The 22,384-nt window shown below is 48.7% G+C and overlaps 1 protein-coding gene across 1 annotated transcript; it reads right to left on the reverse strand.

Moving 5' to 3' along the window:
* Positions 1-784: 784 nt before the first annotated feature.
* Positions 785-21,728, reverse strand: LOC113810240 (mucin-2). The gene is made up of 34 exons (XM_070125019.1): positions 21,663-21,728; positions 21,351-21,424; positions 21,142-21,221; positions 18,017-20,656; positions 17,820-17,947; positions 17,531-17,657; positions 16,235-16,378; positions 16,073-16,180; positions 15,425-15,568; positions 15,047-15,208; positions 14,742-14,884; positions 14,018-14,144; positions 13,748-13,909; positions 13,370-13,477; positions 12,614-12,775; positions 12,398-12,541; positions 12,182-12,343; positions 11,106-11,245; positions 10,454-10,850; positions 9,770-9,877; positions 9,500-9,607; positions 8,930-9,067; positions 8,582-8,725; positions 7,742-7,879; positions 6,710-7,014; positions 5,827-5,953; positions 5,557-5,664; positions 5,233-5,484; positions 4,045-4,314; positions 3,721-3,828; positions 2,407-2,568; positions 1,867-1,974; positions 1,705-1,812; positions 785-1,146 (listed from the first exon to the last, which is right to left on the reverse strand). Exons 1-34 carry the CDS (start codon positions 21,726-21,728, stop codon positions 785-787), a joined length of 7,764 nt encoding a protein of 2,587 aa, XP_069981120.1.
* Positions 21,729-22,384: the final 656 nt, after the last annotated feature.

Below are 22,384 nucleotides of genomic sequence, written 5' to 3' on the forward strand. Positions count from 1 at the left end.
GAGAGAGTAGAGAGAGGGTGGAGGGGGAGAGAAAGCGAAAGAGAAAGAGGTGAGGTGGAGAAAAAGCGATAGAGATTAATGGGGCAGGGAGTGAGAGAAAGAGATGTAGAGTGGGGGGAACGAATGAGAGAGAGAAAAGGGTGAGGGAAGAGAGAGAGGTGGACGAGAGAAAGGGACGGGACGAGAGAATGAGAAAGAGATATAGAGGGAGGAAGTGAGGGATGGATAGAGAGAGAGAGAGACTGAGAAAGAGAAATAGAGCGAGAGAGAGAGGATAAGAAAGAGAAATAGAACGATATAGTGGGGGAGAAAGGGAAATAGAACAAGCGACTGAGAGGGGGGATGTGGGAGGAGGGAGGGAGATGAGAGAAAGAGGAGAGGGAGAAAGCAAAGAAAGAGTTTCTAGACGGGTCCTCAACAGCCATTCGTGCTGTTGTATTGTTGATCCTGTGTGGAATGAGGCGCTAGATAGTTTTTCTCAAGCTCGTCCTACAACGTTGGACTCTTGTGATTACAATCAATGGTTTACTTAAAAAAAAAAAAAAAAAAAAAAAAAAAAAAAAAAATATATATATATATATATATATATATATATATATATATATATATATATATATATATATATATGATAAAAGACATCTTGCCTCAACAATTCACTGACCCCACTGTCAAGATTCATTTGTAATTGGGCGATCAGCATAACCAGATAATAGTGTCACTATTTGAAGCAGTATACACATTTTAAGGGAGTGATATTATGGAACCTATCATACAAAAAAGAGCATTAGGCAATAGCTGTGGCACCTTCAGTAGTTGATTGAGCCTCAGCGACAGTGGGAGCTGCAGTTGTTGTGGACACTTCAGTGGTAGTTAGGGCCTCAGTGGAATTAGGAGCTTCAGTAGTTGTGGCAGCTCCAGTGGTCGTTGGGGCCTCAGTGGTAGTAGAACCTGAAGTTGTTGTGGCACCTTCAGTGATTGTGGCACCTTCAGAGGTTGTTGAAGCTTCAGTGGTAGTAGGAGCTGCAGTTGTTGTGGCACCTTCAGTGGTTGTTGGAATCTCTGGGGTAGTAGGAGCTACAGTGGTTGTGGCACCTTCAGTGATTGTGGCACCTTCAGAGGATGTTAGAGCCTCAGTGGTAGTAAAACCTGAAGTGGTTGTGGCAGCTTCAGTGGTTGTTAGGGCCTCAGTGGTAGTAGGAGCTACAGTGGATGTGGCACCTTCAGTGGTTGTTGGAACCTCAGTGGTAGTAGGAGCTACAGTGGTTGTGGCACCTTCAGGGGTTGTTGGAACCTCAGTGGTAGTAGGAGCTACAGTGGTTGTGGCACCTTCAGTGGTTATTGGAGCCTCAGTGGTAGTAGGAGCTACAGTGGTTGTGGCACCTTCAGTGGTTGTTGGAGCCTCTGTGGTAGTAGGAGCTATAGTGGATGTGGCACCTTCAGTGGTTGTTGGAGCCTCAGTGGTAGTAGGAGCTACAGTGGATGTGGCACCTTCAGTGGTTGTTGGAGCCTCAGTGGTAGTAGGAGCTACAGTGGATGTGGCACCTTCAGTGGTTGTTGGAGCCTCAGTGGTAGTAGGATCTACAGTGGATGTGGCACCTTCAGTGGTTGTTGGAGCCTCAGTGCTAGTAGGAGCTACAGTGGATGTGGCACCTTCAGTGGTTGTTGGAGCCTCAGTGGAAGTAGGAGCTACAGTGGATGTGGCACCTTCAGTGGTTGTTGGAACCTTAGTGGTAGTAGGATCTACAGTGGATGTGGCACCATCAGTGGTTGTTGGAGCCTCAGTGGTAGAAGGAGCTACAGTGGATGTGGCACCTTCAGTGGTTGTTGGAGCCTCAGTGGAAGTAGGAGCTACAGTGGATGTGGCACCTTCAGTGGTTGTTGGAGCCTCAGTGGTAGTAGGAGCTACTGTGGATGTAGCACCTTCAGTGGTTGTTGGAGCCTCAGTGGTAGTAGGAGCTATAGTGGATGTGGCACCTTCAGTGGTTGTTGGAACCTCAGTGGTAGTAGGAGCTATAGTGGATGTGGCACCTTCAGTGGTTGTTGGAACCTCAGTGGTAGTAGGAGCTATAGTGGATGTGGCACCTTCAGTGGTTGTTGGAACCTCAGTGGTAGTAGGAGCTATAGTGGATGTGGCACCTTCAGTGGTTGTTGGAACCTCAGTGGTAGTAGGAGCTATAGTGGATGTGGCACCTTCAGTGGTTGTTGGAGCCTCAGTGGTAGTAGGAGCTATAGTGGATGTGGCACCTTCAGTGGTTGTTGGAACCTCAGTGGTAGTAGGAGCTACTGTGGATGTGGCACCTTCAGTGGTTGTTGGAGCCTCAGTGGTAGTAGGAGCTACAGTGGATGTGGCACCTTCAGTGGTTGTTGGAGCCTCAGTGGTAGTAGGAGCTATAGAGGATGTGGCACCTTCAGTGGTCGTTGGAGCCTCAGTGGTAGTAGGAGCTACAGTGGATGTGGCACCTTTAGTGGTTGTTGGAGCCACAGTGGTAGTACGAGCTACAGTAGATGTAGCACCTTCAGTGGTTGTTGGAGCCTCAGTGGTAGTAGGAGCTATAGTGGATGTGGCACCTTCAGTGGTTGTTGGAGCCTCAGTGGTAGTAGGAGCTACAGTGGATGTGGCACCTTCAGTGGTTGTTGGAGCCTCAGTGGTAGTAGGAGCTACAGTGGATGTGGCACCTTCAGTGGTTGTTGGAACCTCAGTGGTAGTAGGAGCTACAGTGGATGTGGCACCTTCAGTGGTTGTTGGAGCCTCAGTGGTAGTAGGAGCTACAGTGGATGTGGCACCTTCAGTGGTTGTTGGAGCCTCAGTGGTAGTAGGAGCTACAGTGGATGTGGCACCTTCAGTGGTTGTTGGAGCCTCAGTGGTAGTAGGAGCTATAGTGGATGTGGCACCTTCAGTGGTTGTTGGAACCTCAGTGGTAGTAGGAGCTATAGTGGATGTGGCACCTTCAGTGGTTGTTGGAACCTCAGTGGTAGTAGGAGCTATAGTGGATGTGGCACCTTCAGTGGTTGTTGGAACCTCAGTGGTAGTAGGAGCTATAGTGGATGTGGCACCTTCAGTGGTTGTTGGAACCTCAGTGGTAGTAGGAGCTATAGTGGATGTGGCACCTTCAGTGGTTGTTGGAGCCTCAGTGGTAGTAGGAGCTATAGTGGATGTGGCACCTTCAGTGGTTGTTGGAACCTCAGTGGTAGTAGGAGCTATAGTGGATGTGGCACCTTCAGTGGTTGTTGGAACCTCAGTGGTAGTAGGAGCTATAGTGGATGTGGCACCTTCAGTGGTTGTTGGAGCCTCAGTGGTAGTTGGAGCTACTGTGGATGTGGCACCTTCAGTGGTTGTTGGAGCTATAGTGGATGTGGCACCTTCAGTGGTTGTTGGAACCTCTGTGGTAGTAGGAGCTATAGTGGATGTGGCACCTTCAGTGGTTGTTGGAGCCTCAGTGGTAGTAGGAGCTACTGTGGATGTGGCACCTTCAGTGGTTGCTGGAGCCTCAGTGGTAGTAGGAGCTATAGTGGATGTGGCACCTTCAGTGGTTGTTGGAGCCTCAGTGGTAGTAGGAGCTATAGTGGATGTGGCACCTTCAGTGGTTGTTGGAACCTCAGTGGTAGTAGGAGATATAGTGGATGTGGCACCTTCAGTGGTTGTTGGAGCTATATTGGATGTGGCACCTTCAGTGGTTGTTGGAGCCTCAGTGGTAGTAGGAGCTAAAGTGGATGTGGCACCTTCAGTGGTTGTTAGGGCCTCAGTGGTAGTAGGAGCTACTGTGGATGTAGCATCTTCAGTGGTTGTTGGAGCCTCAGTGGTAGTAGGAGCTATAGTGGATGTGGCACCTTCAGTGGTTGTTGGAACCTCAGTGGTAGTAGGAGCTACAGTGGATGTGGCACCTTCAGTGGTTGTTGGAACCTCAGTGGTAGTAGGAGCTATAGTGGATGTGGCACCTTCAGTGGTTGTTGGAGCCTCAGTGGTAGTAGGAGCTATAGTGGATGTGGCACCTTCAGTGGTTGTTGGAACCTCAGTGGTAGTAGGAGCTATAGTGGATGTGGCACCTTCAGTGGTTGTTGGAACCTCAGTGGTAGTAGGAGCTATAGTGGATGTGGAACCTTCACTGGTTGTTGGAACCTCAGTGGTAGTAGAAGCTATAGTGGATGAAGCACCTACAGTGGTTGTTGGAACCTCAGTGGTAGTAGGAGCTACAGTGGATGTGGCACCTTCAGTGGTTGTTGGAACCTCAGTGGCAGTAGGAGCTATAGTGGATGTGGAACCTTCACTGGTTGTTTGAACCTCAGTGGTAGTAGGAGCTATAGTGGATGTGGCACCTTCAGTGGTTGTTGGAACCTCAGTGGTAGTAGGAGCTATAGTGGATGTGGCACCTTCAGTGGTTGTTGGAACCTCAGTGGTAGTAGGAGCTATAGTGGATGTGGCACCTTCAGTGGTTGTTGGAACCTCAGTGGTAGTAGGAGCTATAGTGGATGTGGCACCTTCAGTGGTTGTTGGAACCTCAGTGGTAGTAGGAGCTATAGTGGATGTGGCACCTTCAGTGGTTGTTGGAACCTCAGTGGTAGTAGGAGCTATAGTGGATGTGGCACCTTCAGTGGTTGTTGGAACCTCAGTGGTAGTAGGAGCTATAGTGGATGTGGCACCTTCAGTGGTTGTTGGAACCTCAGTGGTAGTAGGAGCTATAGTGGATGTGGCACCTTCAGTGGTTGTTGGAACCTCAGTGGTAGTAGGAGCTATAGTGGATGTGGCACCTTCAGTGGTTGTTGGAACCTCAGTGGTAGTAGGAGCTATAGTGGATGTGGCACCTTCAGTGGTTGTTGGAACCTCAGTGGTAGTAGGAGCTATAGTGGATGTGGCACCTTCAGTGGTTGTTGGAACCTCAGTGGTAGTAGGAGCTATAGTGGATGTGGCACCTTCAGTGGTTGTTGGAACCTCAGTGGTAGTAGGAGCTATAGTGGATGTGGCACCTTCAGTGGTTGTTGGAACCTCAGTGGTAGTAGGAGCTATAGTGGATGTGGCACCTTCAGTGGTTGTTGGAACCTCAGTGGTAGTAGGAGCTATAGTGGATGTGGCACCTTCAGTGGTTGTTGGAACCTCAGTGGTAGTAGGAGCTATAGTGGATGTGGCACCTTCAGTGGTTGTTGGAACCTCAGTGGTAGTAGGAGCTATAGTGGATGTGGCACCTTCAGTGGTTGTTGGAACCTCAGTGGTAGTAGGAGCTATAGTGGATGTGGCACCTTCAGTGGTTGTTAGAACCTCAGTGGTAGTAGGAGCTACAGTGGATGTGGCACCTTCAGAAGTTGTTAGAATCTCAGTGGTAGTAGGAGCTATAGTGGATGTGGGACCTTCAGTGGTTGTTGGAACCTCAGTGGTAGTAGGAGCTATAGTGGATGTGGCACCTACAGTGGTTGTTGGAGCCTCTGTGGTAGTAAGAGCTATAGTGGATGTGGCACCTTCAGTGGTTGTTGGAACCTCAGTGGTAGTAGGAGCTACAGTGGATGTGGCACCTTCAGTGGTTGTTGGAGCCTCAGTGGTAGTAGGAGCTACTGTGGTTGTGGCACCTTCAGTGGTTGTTGGAACCTCAGTGTTAGTAAGAGCTACAGTGATTGTGGCACCTTCAGTGGTTGTTGGAACCTCAGTTTTAGTAGGAGCTATAGTGGATGTGGCACCTTCAGTGGTTGTTGGAACCTCAGTGTTAGTAGGAGCTATAGTGGATGTGGCACCTTCAGAGGTTGTTGGAACCTCAGTGGTAGTAGGAGCTATAGTGGATGTGGCACCTTCAGTGGTTGTTCGAGCTTCAGTGGTAGTAGGAGCTATAGTGGATGTGTCACCTTCAGTGGTTGTTGGAACCTCAGTGGTAGTAGGAGCTATAGTTGAGGTGGCACCATCAGTGGTTGTTGGAACCTCAATGGTAGTAGGAGCTATAGTGGATGTGGCACCTACAGTGGTTGTTGGAACCTCAGTGGTAGTAGGAGCTATAGTGGGTGTGACACCTTCAGTGGTTGTTGGAACCACAGTGGTAGTAGGAGCTATAGTGGATGTGGCACCTTCAGTGGTTGTTGGAACCTCAGTGGTAGTAGGAGCTATAGTGGATGTGGCACCTTCAGTGGTTGTTGGAGCCTCAGTGGTAGTAGGAGCTATAGTGGATGTGGCACCTTCAGTGGTTGTTGGAACCTCAGTGGTAGTAGGAGCTATAGTGGATGTGGCACCTTCAGTGGTTGTTGGAACCTCAGTGGTAGTAGGAGCTATAGTGGATGTGGCACCTTCAGTGGTTGTTGGAACCTCAGTGGTAGTAGGAGCTATAGTGGATGTGGCACCTTCAGTGGTTGTTGGAACCTCAGTGGTAGTAGGAGCTATAGTGGATGTGGCACCTTCAGTGGTTGTTGGAACCTCAGTGGTAGTAGGAGCTATAGTGGATGTGGCACCTTCAGTGGTTGTTGGAACCTCAGTGGTAGTAGGAGCTATAGTGGATGTGGCACCTTCAGTGGTTGTTGGAACCTCAGTGGTAGTAGGAGCTATAGTGGATGTGGCACCTTCAGTGGTTGTTGGAACCTCAGTGGTAGTAGGAGCTATAGTAGATGTGGCACCTTCAGTGGTTGTTGGAACCTCAGTGGTAGTAGGAGCTATAGTGGATGTGGCACCTTCAGTGGTTGTTGGAACCTCAGTGGTAGTAGGAGCTATAGTGGATGTGGCACCTTCAGTGGTTGTTGGAACCTCAGTGGTAGTAGGAGCTATAGTGGATGTGGCACCTTCAGTGGTTGTTGGAACCTCAGTGGTAGTAAGAGCTATAGTGGATATGGCACCTTCAGAGGTTGTTGGAACCTCAGTCTTAGTAAGAGCTACTGTGGATGTGGCACGTTCAGTGGTTGTTGGAACCTCATTGGTAGTAAGAGCTATAGTGGATGTGGCACCTTCAGAGGTTGTTGGAACCTCAGTCTTAGTAAGAGCTACTGTGGATGTGGCACCTTCAGTGGTTGTTGGAGCCTCAGTGGTAGTAGGAGCTATAGTGGATGTGGCACCTTCAGTGGTTGTTGGAACCTCAGTGGTAGTAGGAGCTATAGTGGATGTGGCACCTTCAGTGGTTGTTGGAACCTCAGTGGTAGTAGGAGCTATAGTGGATGTGGCACCTTCAGTGGTTGTTGGAACCTCAGTGGTAGTAGGAGCTATAGTGGATGTGGCACCTTCAGTGGTTGTTGGAGCCTCAGTGGTAGTAGGAGCTACAGTGGATGTGGCACCTTCAGTGGTTGTTGGAACCTCAGTGGTAGTAGGAGCTATAGTGGATGTGGCACCTTCAGTGGTTGTTGGAACCTCAGTGGTAGTAGGAGCTATAGTGGATGTGGCACCTTCAGTGGTTGTTGGAACCTCAGTGGTAGTAGGAGCTATAGTGGATGTGGCACCTTCAGTGGTTGTTGGAATCCTCAGTGGTAGTAGGAGCTACAGTGGATGTGGCACCTTCAGTGGTTGTTGGAACCTCAGTGGTAGTAGGAGCTATAGTGGATGTGGCACCTTCAGTGGTTGTTGGAACCTCAGTGGTAGTAGGAGCTATAGTGGATGTGGCACCTTCAGTGGTTGTTGGAACCTCAGTGGTAGTAGGAGCTACAGTGGATGTGGCACCTTCAGTGGTTGTTGGAACCTCAGTGGTAGTAGGAGCTATAGTGGATGTGGCACCTTCAGTGGTTGTTGGAACCTCAGTGGTAGTAGGAGCTATAGTGGATGTGGCACCTTCAGTGGTTGTTGGAACCTCACTGGTAGTAGGAGCTATAGTGGATGTGGCACCTTCAGTGGTTGTTGGAACCTCAGGGGTAGTAAGAGCTACAGTGGATGTGGCACGTTCAGTGGTTGTTGGAACCTCAGTGGTAGTAAGAGCTACAGTGGATGTGGCACCTTCAGTGGTTGTTGGAACCTCAGTGGTAGTAGGAGCTACAGTGGATGTGGCACCTTCAGTGGTTGTTGGAACCTCAGTGGTAGTAGGAGCTATAGTGGATGTGGCACCTTCAGTGGTTGTTGGAACCTCAGTGGTAGTAGGAGCTATAGTGGATGTGGCACCTTCAGTGGTTGTTGGAACCTCAGTGGTAGTAGGAGCTATAGTGGATGTGGCACCTTCAGTGGTTGTTGGAACCTCAGTGGTAGTAGGAGCTATAGTGGATGTGGCACCTTCAGTGGTTGTTGGAACCTCAGTGGTAGTAGGAGCTATAGTGGATGTGGCACCTTCAGTGGTTGTTGGAACCTCAGTGGTAGTAGGAGCTATAGTGGATGTGGCACCTTCAGTGGTTGTTGGAACCTCAGTGGTAGTAGGAGCTATAGTGGATGTGGCACCTTCAGTGGTTGTTGGAACCTCAGTGGTAGTAGGAGCTATAGTGGATGTGGCACCTTCAGTGGTTGTTGGAACCTCAGTGGTAGTAGGAGCTATAGTGGATGTGGCACCTTCAGTGGTTGTTGGAACCTCAGTGGTAGTAGGAGCTATAGTGGATGTGGCACCTTCAGTGGTTGTTGGAACCTCAGTGGTAGTAGGAGCTACAGTGGATGTGGCACCTTCAGTGGTTGTTGGAACCTCAGTGGTAGTAGGAGCTATAGTGGATGTGGCACCTTCAGTGGTTGTTGGAACCTCAGTGGTAGTAGGAGCTATAGTGGATGTGGGACCTTCAGTGGTTGTTAGAACCTCTGTGGTAGTAGGAGCTACTGTGGATGTGGCACCTTCAGTGGTTGTTAGAACCTCAGTGGTAGTAGGAGCTACAGTGGATGTGGCACCTTCAGTGGTTGTTAGAACCTCAGTGGTAGTAGGAGCTATAGTGGATGTGGCACCTTCAGTGGTTGTTGGAACCTCAGTGGTAGTAGGAGCTATAGTGGATGTGGCACCTACAGTGGTTGTTGGAACCTCACTGGTAGTAGGAGCTATAGTGGATGTGGCACCTTCAGTGGTTGTTGGAACCTCACTGGTAGTAGGAGCTATAGTGGATGTGGCACCTTCAGTGGTTGTTGGAACCTCAGGGGTAGTAAGAGCTACAGTGGATGTGGCACGTTCAGTGGTTGTTGGAACCTCAGTGGTAGTAGGAGCTATAGTGGATGTGGCACCTTCAGTGGTTGTTGGAACCTCAGTGGTAGTAGGAGCTATAGTGGATGTGGCACCTTCAGTGGTTGTTGGAACCTCAGTGGTAGTAGGAGCTATAGTGGATGTGGCACCTTCAGTGGTTGTTGGAACCTCAGTGGTAGTAGGAGCTATAGTGGATGTGGCACCTTCAGTGGTTGTTGGAACCTCAGTGGTAGTAGGAGCTATAGTGGATGTGGCACCTTCAGTGGTTGTTGGAACCTCAGTGGTAGTAGGAGCTATAGTGGATGTGGCACCTTCAGTGGTTGTTGGAGCCTCAGTGGTAGTAGGAGCTATAGTGGATGTGGCACCTTCAGTGGTTGTTGGAACCTCAGTGGTAGAAAGAGCTACAGTGGATGTGGCACGTTCAGTGGTTGTTGGAACCTTAGTGGTAGTAGGAGCTACAGTGGATGTGGCACCTTCAGTGGTTGTTGGAACCTCAGTGTTAGTAAGAGCTATAGTAGATGTGACACTTTCAGTGGTTATTGGAACCTCAGTGGTAGTAGGATCTACAGTGGATGTGGCACCTTCAGTGGTTGTTGGAGTCTCAGTGGTAGTAAGAGCTACAGTGGATGTGGCACCTTCAGTGGTTGTTGGAACCTCAGTGGTAGTAGGAGCTATAGTGGATGTGGCACCTTCAGTGGTTGTTGGAACCTCAGTGGTAGTAGGAGCTACAGTGGATGTGGCACCTTCAGTGGTTGTTGGAACCTCAGTGGCAGTAGGAGCTATAGTGGATGTGGAACCTTCACTGGTTGTTTGAACCTCAGTGGTAGTAGAAGCTATAGTGGATGTGGCACCTACAGTGGTTGTTGGAACCTCAGTGGTAGTAGGAGCTACAGTGGATGTGGCACCTTCAGTGGTTGTTGGAACCTCAGTGGTAGTAGGAGCTATAGTGGATGTGGCACCTTCAGTGGTTGTTGGAACCTCAGTGGTAGTAGGAGCTATAGTGGATGTGGCACCTTCAGTGGTTGTTGGAACCTCAGTGGTAGTAGGAGCTATAGTGGATGTGGCACCTTCAGTGGTAGTAGGAGCTATAGTGGATGTGGCACCTTCAGTGGTTGTTGGAACCTCAGTGGTAGTAGGAGCTATAGTGGATGTGGCACCTTCAGTGGTTGTTGGAACCTCAGTGGTAGTAGGAGCTATAGTGGATGTGGCACCTTCAGTGGTTGTTGGAACCTCAGTGGTAGTAGGAGCTATAGTGGATGTGGCACCTTCAGTGGTTGTTGGAACCTCAGTGGTAGTAGGAGCTATAGTGGATGTGGCACCTTCAGTGGTTGTTGGAACCTCAGTGGTAGTAAGAGCTACAGTGGATGTGGCACCTTCAGTGGTTGTTGGAACCTCAGTGGTAGTAGGAGCTATAGTGGATGTGGCACCTTCAGTGGTTGTTGGAACCTCAGTGGTAGTAGGAGCTATAGTAGATGTGGCACCTTCAATGGTTGTTGGAACCTCAGTGGTAGTAGGAGGTATAGTGGATGTGGCACCTTCAGTGGTTGTTGGAACCTCAGTGGTAGTAGGAGCTATAGTGGATGTGGCACCTTCAGTGGTTGCTGGAGCCTTATTGGTAGTAGGAGCTATAGTGGATGTGGCACCTTCAGTGGTTGTTGGAACCTGAGTGGTAGTAGGAGCTATAGTTGATGTGGCACCTTCAGAGGTTGTTGGAACCTCAGTGGTAGTAGGAGCTACTGTGGTTGTGGCACGTTCAGTGGTTGTTAGAACCTCAGTGGTAGTAGGAGCTATAGTGGATGTGGCACCTTCAGTGGTTGTTGGAACCTCAGTGGTAGTAGGAGCTATAGTTGATGTGGCACCTTCAGTGGTTGTTGGAGCCTCAGTGGTAGTAGGAGCTATAGTGGATGTGGCACCTTCAGTGGTTGTTAGAACCTCAGTGGTAGTAGGAGCTACAGTGGATGTGGCACCTTCAGTGGTTGTTAGAACCTCAGTGGTAGTAGGAGCTATAGTGGATGTGGCACCTTCAGTGGTTGTTTGAACCTCAGTGGTAGTAGGAGCTACAGTGGATGTGGCACCTACAGTGGTTGTTGGAGCCTCAGTGGTAGTAAGAGCTATAGTGGATGTGGCACCTTCAGTGGTTGTTGGAGCCTCACTGGTAGTAAGAGCTATAGTGGATGTGGCATCTTCAGTGGTTGTTGGAACCTCAGTGGTAGTAAGAGCTACAGTGGTTGTGGCACCTTCAGTGGTTGTTGGAACCTCAGTGTTAGTAGGAGCTATAGTGGATGTGGCACCTTCAGTGGTTGTTGGAGCCTCAGTGGTAGTAGGAGCTATAGTGGATGTGGCACCTTCAGTGGTTGTTGGAGCCCCAGTGGTAGTAGGAGCTACAGTGGTTGTGGCACCTTCAGTGGTTGTTGGAACCTCAGTGTTAGTAGGAGCTACAGTGGATGTGGCACCTTCAGTGGTTGTTTGAACCTCAGTGGTAGTAGGAGCTATAGTGGATGTGGCACCTTCAGTGGTTGTTGGAACCTCACTGGTAGTAGGAGCTATAGTGGATGTGGCACCTTCAGTGGTTGTTAGAACCTCAGTGGTAGTAGGAGCTACAGTGGATGTGGCACCTTCAGTGGTTGTTAGAACCTCAGTGGTAGTAGGAGCTACAGTGGATGTGGCACCTTCAGTGGTTGTTAGAACCTCAGTGGTAGTAGGAGCTACAGTGGATGTGGCACCTTCAGTGGTTGTTAGAACCTCAGTGGTAGTAGGAGCTATAGTGGTTGTGGCACCTTCAGTGGTTGTTAGAACCTCAGTGGTAGTAGGAGCTACAGTGGATGTGGCACCTTCAGTGGTTGTTAGAACCTCAGTGGTAGTAGGAGCTATAGTGGATGTGGCACCTTCAGTGGTTGTTGGAACCTCAGTGGTAGTAGGAGCTATAGTGGATGTGGCACCTACAGTGGTTGTTGGAGCCTCAGTGGTAGTAAGAGCTATAGTGGATGTGGCACCTTCAGTGGTTGTTGGAACCTCAGTGGTAGTAAGAGCTACAGTGGTTGTGGCACCTTTAGTGGTTGTTGGAACCTCAGTGTTAGTAGGAGCTATAGTGGATGTGGCACCTTCAGTGGTTGTTTGAACCTCAGTGGTAGTAGGAGGTATAGTGGATGTGGCACCTTCAGTGGTTGTTGGAGCCTCACTGGTAGTAGGAGCTACAGTGGATTTGGCATCTCCAGTGGTTGTTGGAGCCTCAGTGGTAGTAGGAGCTATAGTGAATTTGGCACCTACAGTGGTTGTTGGAACCTCAGTGGTAGTAGGAGCTATAGTTGAGGTGGCACCTTCAGTGGTTGTTGGAATCTCAGTGGTAGTAGGAGCTATAGTGGATGTGGCACCTTCAGTGGTTGTTGGAACCTCAGTGGTAGTAGGAGCTATAGTGGATGTGGCACCTTCAGTGGTTGTTGGAGCGTCAGTGTTAGTAGGAGCTACAGTGGATGTGGTACCTTCAGTGGTTGTTGGAGCCTCAGTGGTAGTAGGAGCTATTGTGGATGTGGCACCTTCAGTGGTTGTTGGAACCTCAGTGGTAGTAAGAGCTACAGTGGATGTGGCACCTTCAGTGGTTGTTGGAACCTCAGTGTTAGTAGGAGCTATAGTTGAGGTGGCACCTTCAGTGGTTGTTGGAATCTCAGTGGTAGTATGACCTATAGTAGATGTGGCACCTTCAGTGGTTGTTCGAGCCTCAGTGGTAGTAGGAGCTATAGTGGATGTGGCACCTTCAGTGGTTGTTGGAACCTCAGTGGTAGTAGGAGCTATAGTGGATGTGGCACCTACAGTGGTTGTTGGAACCTCAGTGGTAGTAGGAGCTACAGTGGATGTGGCACCTTCAGTGGTTGTTGGAACCTGAGTGGTAGTAGGAGCTATAGGGGATGTGGCACCTTCAGTGGTTGTTGGAACCTCAGTGGTAGTAGGAGCTATAGTGGATGTGGCACCTTCAGTGGTTGTTGGAACCTTATTGGTAGTAGGAGCTATAGTGGATGTGGGACCTTCAGTGGTTGTTGGAACCTCAGTGGTAGTAAGAGCTACAGTGGATGTGGCACCTTCAGTGGTTGTTGGAACCTCAGTGGTAGTAGGAGCTATAGTGGATGTGGCACCTTCAGTGGTTGTTGGAACCTCAGTGGTAGTAAGAGCTACAGTGGATGTGGCACCTTCAGTGGTTGTTGGAACCTGAGTGGTAGTAGGAGCTATAGGGGATGTGGCACCTTCAGTGGTTGTTGGAACCTCAGTGGTAGTAGGAGCTATAGTGGATGTGGCACCTTCAGTGGTTGTTGGAACCTCAGTGGTAGTAGAAGCTATAGTGGATGTGGCACCTTCAGTGGTTGTTGGAACCTGAGTGGTAGTAGGAGATATAGTGGATGTGGCACCTTCAGAGGTTGTTGGAACCTCAGTGGTAGTAGGAGATATAGTGGATGTGGCACCTTCAGTGGTTGTTGGAACCTCAGTGGTAGTAGGAGCTATAGTGGATGTGGCACCTTCAGTGGTTGTTGGAACCTCAGTGGTAGTAGGAGCTATAGTGGATGTGGCACCTTCAGTGGTTGTTGGAGTCTCAGTGGTAGTAGGAGCTATAGTGGATGTGGCACCTTCAGTGGTTGTTGGAACCTCAGTGGTACTAGGAGCTATAGTGGATGTGGCATCTTCAGTGGTTGTTGGAGCGTCAGTGTTAGTAGGAGCTATAGTGGATGTGGCACCTTCAGTGGTTGTTGGAACCTCAATGGTAGTAGGAGTTATAGTGGATGTGGCACCTTCAGTGGTTGTTGGAACCTCAGTGGTAGTAGGAGCTACAGTGGATGTGGCCCCTTCAGTGGCTGTTGGAACCTCAGTGGTAGTAGGAGCTATAGTTGATGTGGCACCTTCAGTGGTTGTTGGAGCCTCAGTGGTAGTAGGAGCTATAGTGGATGTGGCACCTTCAGTGGTTGTTAGAACCTCAGTGGTAGTAGGAGCTACAGTGAATGTGGCACCTTCAGTGGTTGTTAGAACCTCAGTGGTAGTAGGAGCTACAGTGGATGTGGCACGTTCAGAGGTTGTTGGAACCTCAGTGGTAGTAGGAGCTATAGTGGATGTGGCACCTTCAGTGGTTGTTGGAACCTCAGTTGTAGTAGGAGCTATAGTGGATGTGGCACCTACAGTGGTTGTTGGAGCCTCAGTGGTAGTAAGAGCTATAGTGGATGTGGCACCTTCAGTGGTTGTTGGAACCTCAGTGGTAGTAGGAGCTACAATGATTGTGGCACCTTCAGTGGTTGTTGGAACCTCAGTGGTAGTAGGAGCTATAGTGGATGTGGCACCTTCAGTGGTTGTTCGAGCTTCAGTGGTAGTAGGAGATATAGTGGATGTGGCACCTTCAGTGGTTGTTGGAACCTCAGTGGTAGTAGGAGCTATAGTGGATGTGGCACCTACAGTGGTTGTTGGAACCTCAGTGGTAGTAGGAGCTATAGTTGAGGTGGCACCTTCAGTGGTTGTTGGAACCTCAGTGGTAGTAGGAGCTATAGTGGATGTGGCACCTACAGTGGTTGTTGGAACCTCAGTGGTAGTAGGAGCTATAGTTGATGTGGCACCTTCAGTGGTTGTTGGAACCACAGTGGTAGTAGGAGCTATAGTGGATGTGGCACCTTCAGTGGTTGTTGGAGCCTCAGTGGTAGTAGGAGCTACAGTGGATGATGTGGCACCTTCAGTGGTTGTTAGAACCTCAGTGGTAGTTGGAGCTACAGTGGATGTGGCACCTTTAGTAGTTGTTGGAGCCTCAGTGATAGTAGGAGCTATCGTGGATGTGGCACCTTCAGTGGTTGTTGGAACCTCAGTGGTAGTAGGAGCTACAGTGGATGTGGCACCTTCAGTGGTTGTTGGAACCTCAGTGGTAGTAGGAGCTATAGTAGATGTGGCACCTTCAGTGGTTGTTGGAACCTCAGTGGTAGTAGGAGCTATAGTGGATGTGGCACCTTCAGAGGTTGTTGGAACCTCAGTGGTAGTAGGAGCTACAGTGGATGTGGCACCTTCAGTGGTTGTTGGAACCTCAGTGGTAGTTGGAGCTACAGTGGATGTGGCACCTTTAGTAGTTATTGCAGTCTCAGTGATAGTAGGAGCTATCGTGGATGTGGCACCTTTAGTGGTTGTTGGAACCTCAGTGGTAGTAGGAGCTATAGTGGATGTGGCACCTTCAGTGGTTGTTGGAACCTCAGTGGTAGTAGGAGCTACAGTGGATGTGGCACCTTCAGTGGTTGTTGGAGCCTCAGTGGTAGTAGGAGCTATAGTGGATGTGGCACCTTCAGTGGTTGTTGGAACCTCAGTGGTAGTAAGAGCTACAGTGGATGTGGCACCTTCAGTGGTTGTTGGAACCTCAGTGGTAGTAGGAGCTATAGTGGATGTGGCACCTTCAGTGGTTGTTGGAACCTCAGTGGTAGTACGAGCTATAGTGGATGTGGCACCTTCAGTGGTTGTTTGAGCCTCAGTGTTAGTAGGAGCTATAGTGGATGTGGCACCTTCAGTGGTTGTTGGAACCTCAGTGGTAGTAAGAGCTACAGTGGATGTGGCACCTTCAGTGGTTGTTGGAACCTCAGTGGTAGTAGGAGCTATAGTGGATGTGGCACCTTCAGTGGTTGTTGGAACCTCAGTGGTAGTAGGAGGTATAGTGGATGTGGCACCTTCAGTGGTTGTTGGAACCTCAGTGGTAGTAAGAGCTACAGTGGATGTGGCACCTTCAGTGGTTGTTGGAACCTCAGTGGTAGTAGGAGCTATAGTGGATATGGCACCTTCAGTGGTTGTTGGAACCTCAGTGGTAGTAGGAGCTATAGTAGATGTGGCACCTTCAGTGGTTGTTGGAACCTCAGTGGTAGTAGGAGGTATAGTGGATGTGGCACCTTCAGTGGTTGTTGGAACCTCAGTGGTAGTAGGAGCTATAGTGGATGTGGCACCTTCAGTGGTTGTTGGAGCCTTATTGGTAGTAGGAGCTATAGTGGATGTGGCACCTTCAGTGGTTGTTGGAACCTGAGTGGTAGTAGGAGCTATAGTGGATGTGGCACCTTCAGAGGTTGTTGGAACCTCAGTGGTAGTAGGAGCTACTGTGGTTGTGGCACGTTCAGTGGTTGTTGGAACCTCAGTGGTAGTAGGAGCTATAGTGGATGTGGCACCTTCAGTGGTTGTTGGAACCTCAGTGGTAGTAGGAGCTATAGTGGATGTGGCACCTTCAGTGGTTGTTGGAGCCTCAGTGGTAGTAGGAGCTATAGTGGATGTGGCACCTTCAGTGGTTGTTAGAACCTCAGTGGCAGTAGGAGCTACAGTGGATGTGGCACCTTCAGTGGTTGTTAGAACCTCAGTGGTAGTAGGAGCTATAGTGGATGTGGCACCTTCAGTGGTTGTTTGAACCTCAGTGGTAGTAGGAGCTACAGTGGATGTGGCACCTACAGTGGTTGTTGGAGCCTCAGTGGTAGTAAGAGCTATAGTGGATGTGGCACCTTCAGTGGTTGTTGGAGCCTCACTGGTAGTAGGAGCTATAGTGGATGTGGCATCTTCAGTGGTTGTTGGAACCTCAGTGGTAGTAAGAGCTACAGTGGTTGTGGCACCTTCAGTGGTTGTTGGAACCTCAGTGGTAGTAGGAGCTATAGTGGATGTGGCACCTTCAGTGGTTGTTGGAGCCTCAGTGGTAGTAGGAGCTATAGTGGATGTGGCACCTTCAGTGGTTGTTGGAGCCCCAGTGGTAGTAGGAGCTACAGTGGTTGTGGCACCTTCAGTGGTTGTTGGAACCTCAGTGTTAGTAGGAGCTACAGTGGATGTGGCACCTTCAGTGGTTGTTTGAACCTCAGTGGTAGTAGGAGCTATAGTGGATGTGGCACCTTCAGTGGTTGTTGGAACCTCAGTGGTAGTAGGAGCTATAGTGGATGTGGCACCTTCAGTGGTTGTTAGAACCTCAGTGGTAGTAGGAGCTACAGTGGATGTGGCACCTTCAGTGGTTGTTAGAACCTCAGTGGTAGTAGGAGCTACAGTGGATGTGGCACCTTCAGTGGTTGTTAGAACCTCAGTGGTAGTAGGAGCTACAGTGGATGTGGCACCTTCAGTGGTTTTTAGAACCTCAGTGGTAGTAGGAGCTATAGTGGTTGTGGCACCTTCAGTGGTTGTTAGAACCTCAGTGGTAGTAGGAGCTACAGTGGATGTGGCACCTTCAGTGGTTGTTAGAACCTCAGTGGTAGTAGGAGCTATAGTGGATGTGGCACCTTCAGTGGTTGTTGGAACCTCAGTGGTAGTAGGAGCTATAGTGGATGTGGCACCTACAGTGGTTGTTGGAGCCTCAGTGGTAGTAAGAGCTATAGTGGATGTGGCACCTTCAGTGGTTGTTGGAACCTCAGTGGTAGTAAGAGCTACAGTGGTTGTGGCACCTTTAGTGGTTGTTGGAACCTCAGTGTTAGTAGGAGCTATAGTGGATGTTGCACCTTCAGTGGTTGTTTGAACCTCAGTGGTAGTAGGAGCTATAGTGGATGTGGCACCTTCAGTGGTTGTTGGAGCCTCACTGGTAGTAGGAGCTACAGTGGATTTGGCATCTCCAGTGGTTGTTGGAACCTCAGTGGTAGTAAGAGCTACAGTGGTTGTGGCACCTTCAGTGGTTGTTGGAACCTCAGTGTTAGTAGGAGCTATAGTGGATGTGGCACCTTCAGTGGTTGTTGGAACCTCAGTGATAGTAGGAGCTATAGTGGATGTGGCACCTTCAGTGGTTGTTGGAGTCTCAGTGGTAGTAAGAGCTACAGTGGATGTGGCACCTTCAGTGGTTGTTGGAACCTCAGTGGTAGTAAGAGCTACAGTGGATGTGGCACCTTCAGTGGTTGTTGGAACCTCAATGTTAGCAGGAGCTATAGTGGATGTGGCACCTTCAGTGGTTGTTGGAACCTCAGTGGTAGTAGGAGTTACTGTGGTTGTGGCACCTTCAGTGGTTGTTGGAGCCTCAGTGGTAGTAAGAGCTACAGTGGATGTGGCACCTTCAGTGGTTGTTGGAACCTCAATGTTAGCAGGAGCTATAGTGGATGTGGCACCTTCAGTGGTTTTTGGAACCTCAGTGGTAGTAGGAGTTACTGTGGTTGTGGCACCTTCAGTGGTTGTTGGAACCTCAGTGGTAGTAGGAGCTACTGTGGTTGTGGCATCTTCAGTGGTTGTTGGAACCTCTGTGGTAGTAGAAGCTTCTGTGGTTGTGGCACCTTCAGTGGTTGTTGGAACCTCTGTGGTAGTAGGAGCTACTGTGGTTGTGGGACCTTCAGTGGTTGTTGGAGCCTTAGTGGTAGTAGGAGCTACTGTGGTTGTGGCACCCTCAGTGGTTGTTGGAACCTCAGTGGTAGTAGGAGCTACTGTGGATGTGGAACCTTTAGTGGTTGTTGGAACCTCAGTGGTAGTAGGAGCTACTGTGGTTGTGGGACCTTCAGTGGTTGTTGGAGCCTTAGTGTTAGTAGGAGCTACAGTGGTTGTGGCACCTTCGGTGGTTGTTGGAGCCTCTGTGGTAATGGGAGCTACTGTGGTTGTGTCAGCTTCAGTGGTTGTTGGAGCCTCTGTGGTAATGGGAGCTACTGTGTTTGTGGCACCTTCAGTGGTTGTTGGAGCCTCAGTGGTAGTAGGAGCTACAGTGGTTGTGGCACCTTCAGTGGTTGTTGGAGCCTCAGTTGTAGTAGGAGCTACTGTGGTTGTGGCACCTTCAATGGTTGTTGAAGCCTCAGTGGTAGTAGGAGCTATAATGGTTGTGGCAGTTTCAGTGGTTGTTGGAGCCTTAATGATAATAGGAGCTACAGTGGTTGTGGTAACTTCAGTGGTTGTTGGAGCCTTAGTGGTTGTGGCAGCTTCAGTGTTTGTGGCAGCTTCAGTGGTTGTTGGAGTCTCTGTTGTAGTAGGAGCTACAGTGGTTGTGGCACCTTCAGTGGTTGTTGGAGGCTCTATGGTAGTAGGAGCTATAGTGGTTGTGGCACCTTCAGTGGTTGCTGGGGCCTCTGTGGTAGTAGGAGCTACTGTGGTTGTGGCACCTTCAGTGGTTGTTGGAACCTCTGTGGTAGTAGAAGCTACTGTGGTTGTGGCACCTTCAGTGGTTGTTGGAACCTCTGTGGTAGTAGGAGCTACTGTGGTTGTGGGACCTTCAGTGGTTGGTGGAGCCTTAGTGGTAGTAGGAGCTACTGTGGTTGTGGCACCCTCAGTGGTTGTTGGAGCCTCTGTGGTAGTAGGAGCTACTGTGGATGTGGAACCTTTAGTGGTTGTTGGAGCCTCAGTGGTAGTAGGAGCTACAGTGGTTGTGGCACCTTCAGTGGTTGTTGGAGCCTCAGTGGTAGTAGGAGCTACTGTGGTTGTGTCAGCTTCAGTGGTTGTTGGAGCCTCTGTGGTAATGGGAGCTACTGTGTTTGTGGCACCTTCAGTGGTTGTTGGAGCCTCAGTGGTAGTAGGAGCTACAGTGGTTGTGGCACCTTCAGTGGTTGTTGGAGCCTCAGTGGTAGTAGGAGCTACTGTGGTTGTGGCACCTTCAGTGGTTGCTGGGGCCTCTGTGGTAGTAGGAGCTACTGTGGTTGTGGCACCTTCAGTGGTTGTTGGAACCTCTGTGGTAGTAGAAACTACTGTGGTTGTGGCACCTTCAGTGGTTGTTGGAACCTCTGTGGTAGTAGGAGCTACTGTGGTTGTGGGACCTTCAGTGGTTGTTGGAGCCTTAGTGGTAGTAGGAGCTACTGTGGTTGTGGCACCCTCAGTGGTTGTTGGAGCCTCTGTGGTAGTAGGAGCTACTGTGGATGTGGAACCTTTAGTGGTTGTTGGAACCTCAGTGGTAGTAGGAGCTACTGTGGTTGTGGGACCTTCAGTGGTTGTTGGAGCCTTAGTGTTAGTAGGAGCTACAGTGGTTGTGGCACCTTCGGTGGTTGTTGGAGCCTCTGTGGTAATGGGAGCTACTGTGGTTGTTTCAGCTTCAGTGGTTGTTGGAGCCTCTGTGGTAATGGGAGCTACTGTTTTTGTGGCACCTTCAGTGGTTGTTGGAGCCTCAGTGGTAGTAGGAGCTACAGTGGTTGTGGCACCTTCAGTGGTTGTTGGAGCCTCAGTGGTAGTAGGAGCTACTGTGGTTGTGGCACCTTCAATGGTTGTTGAAGCCTCAGTGGTAGTAGGAGCTATAATGGTTGTGGCAGTTTCAGTGGTTGTTGGAGCCTTAATGATAATAGGAGCTACAGTGGTTGTGGTAACTTCAGTGGTTGTTGGAGCCTTAGTGGTTGTGGCAGCTTCAGTGTTTGTGGCAGCTTCAGTGGTTGTTGGAGTCTCTGTGGTAGTAGGAGCTACAGTGGTTGTGGCACCTTCAGTGGTTGTTGGAGGCTCTATGGTAGTAGGAGCTATAGTGGTTGTGGCACCTTCAGTGGTTGCTGGGGCCTCTTTGGTAGAAGCTACAGTGGTTGTTGGGGTCTCGGTGGTAGTAGGAGCTACAGTGGTTGTAGCAGCTTTAGTGGTTGAGGGGGTTTTAGTGGTAGTAGGAGGTGCAGTGGTTGTTGCAGTTTCAGTAGTGTTGGCGGTTTCATTTGATTTGGGGGCCTCTGTGGTAGTGAGAACTAATTTTGTCTGTGCTTCATTTTGATTTGTGGTCGAGGAGATAATGGTTGTTTGAGTTGATGTTGATGCTATGTGAGAAGAGAAATTTGAACTGTCAATACATTTTCCATATAAAAACACACGCATGTATGTCATTATATATGAATACTATTTACACATTTGCATAGAGTCCTGTATAGATATTCAGATAGATACATACATACATACATCGTTGTATATATATATATATATATATATATATATATATATATATATATATATATATATATTTATGTATGTATATATGGTACATGTATCTATTTATATATTTGTCACACACATATGCGTTTGTAGTCATATATGTGTATACGCACACTCAGATATACATATTCATACATGAACATATATACATATATATATATATATATATATATATATATATATATATATATATATATATATATATATATATATATATACATATCATATGCATAAGTATATGCTCTCAACAGTATAGAAACTTATTTATAAGTACATGCTCCTTTCGTTCTCTTTGATTTCATGGACGTCATACCATCATTGTCAACTACGCTCTCGTAAAACCGTTGCCTCTCCTTTAACAAGCTGTGGTTAGCTTTTGCGTTCAAGAGTTTCCTATGTTGGATAAAAACGACATTGACACAACATGGCATAGTACTTAGAATACGTTTTGTTTCATGAAATATGCCAGATATCATATCATATCTTTCTATAGAACAGAATGAAGAAACCGATATGCTTTACATTTGAGATTTTCCCTTTAATAATGCACTAAACCTTTTGGCAAGTTTTACTTCTAATTTATTGACCAGTATAACCTAGTAATACATTGACACTATTTGGAGCAGTATTATGAAAATATTTAAAAATGAAGAAAAAATAAAAGCATGCGAGACGTTACTCCTGTTCACATCCTGCTCCTCAGCAGTCGTCTTTCCAGTGGGACCCACAGCCTGCCTTTTTTGCTGGGCAGAAGGGGCAGCACCCCTCTCCCCAGCATTTCCATTTATATATCTCATTGCTAAAGGCTTAATATCTGGGAGGAGGAGGACTGACTAGGCCCACTTCCCTGAGCCACCCTTTGATCCCCCACAGCTTGGCCTGGGACCGCAATGTGGCCATTTCCTATGGGTGGCCACGAAGAGGCACTGCAGAAGTCTCGACGGAGATGCTAAGAACCGGTAGGGATTGCTTATTCACAGATGCCCCCCTTTTTGCACTAGACTAGCCAGCGGTTGGAGCTGAAAGCGAGAAAGCATGCAAGCACTTTACACTACCTAGGCTACCACACCATCGCTTCACATCACCCTAAACATGAAGCATACCCCCACGGAAACCTGTAGTATATTCTGCATTTACATCTGACTTTTTTCTACAATGTTGTGATCACTACCGTTCACCCGCTGCATGGTCGGTCTTAGGGAATTGTGTGCAGTAAAGAATGCTTATGCTGTTTTATATTTAATATCGTATTATTTCTCAACATATACCATGCATTTGTTTTTTAAATCTCCCACGCATCAGTAGGGAAATGTAAAATCAGAAAAAAAATGAATACTTCCAGTTTCTTATGTGACTCTCAAGAACCTTTCCGCAACAGTAGTAGTAATAATGGAACAGTATAACGTAACCGTAACTAATTCTGATATTTGAGGTGAATGTACATTCTGCTTCGTTAGGGTATACACTTGTTTCAGAAACCAGGAATAGCTGTTCTTCTCTTTTATATGTATTCTTCAATACCAACACGCACGTAGCACACACACGTACGCTCACGC

This window comes from Penaeus vannamei, chromosome 9 (assembly GCF_042767895.1).
Source record: "Penaeus vannamei isolate JL-2024 chromosome 9, ASM4276789v1, whole genome shotgun sequence".
Taxonomy (NCBI): domain Eukaryota; kingdom Metazoa; phylum Arthropoda; class Malacostraca; order Decapoda; family Penaeidae; genus Penaeus; species Penaeus vannamei.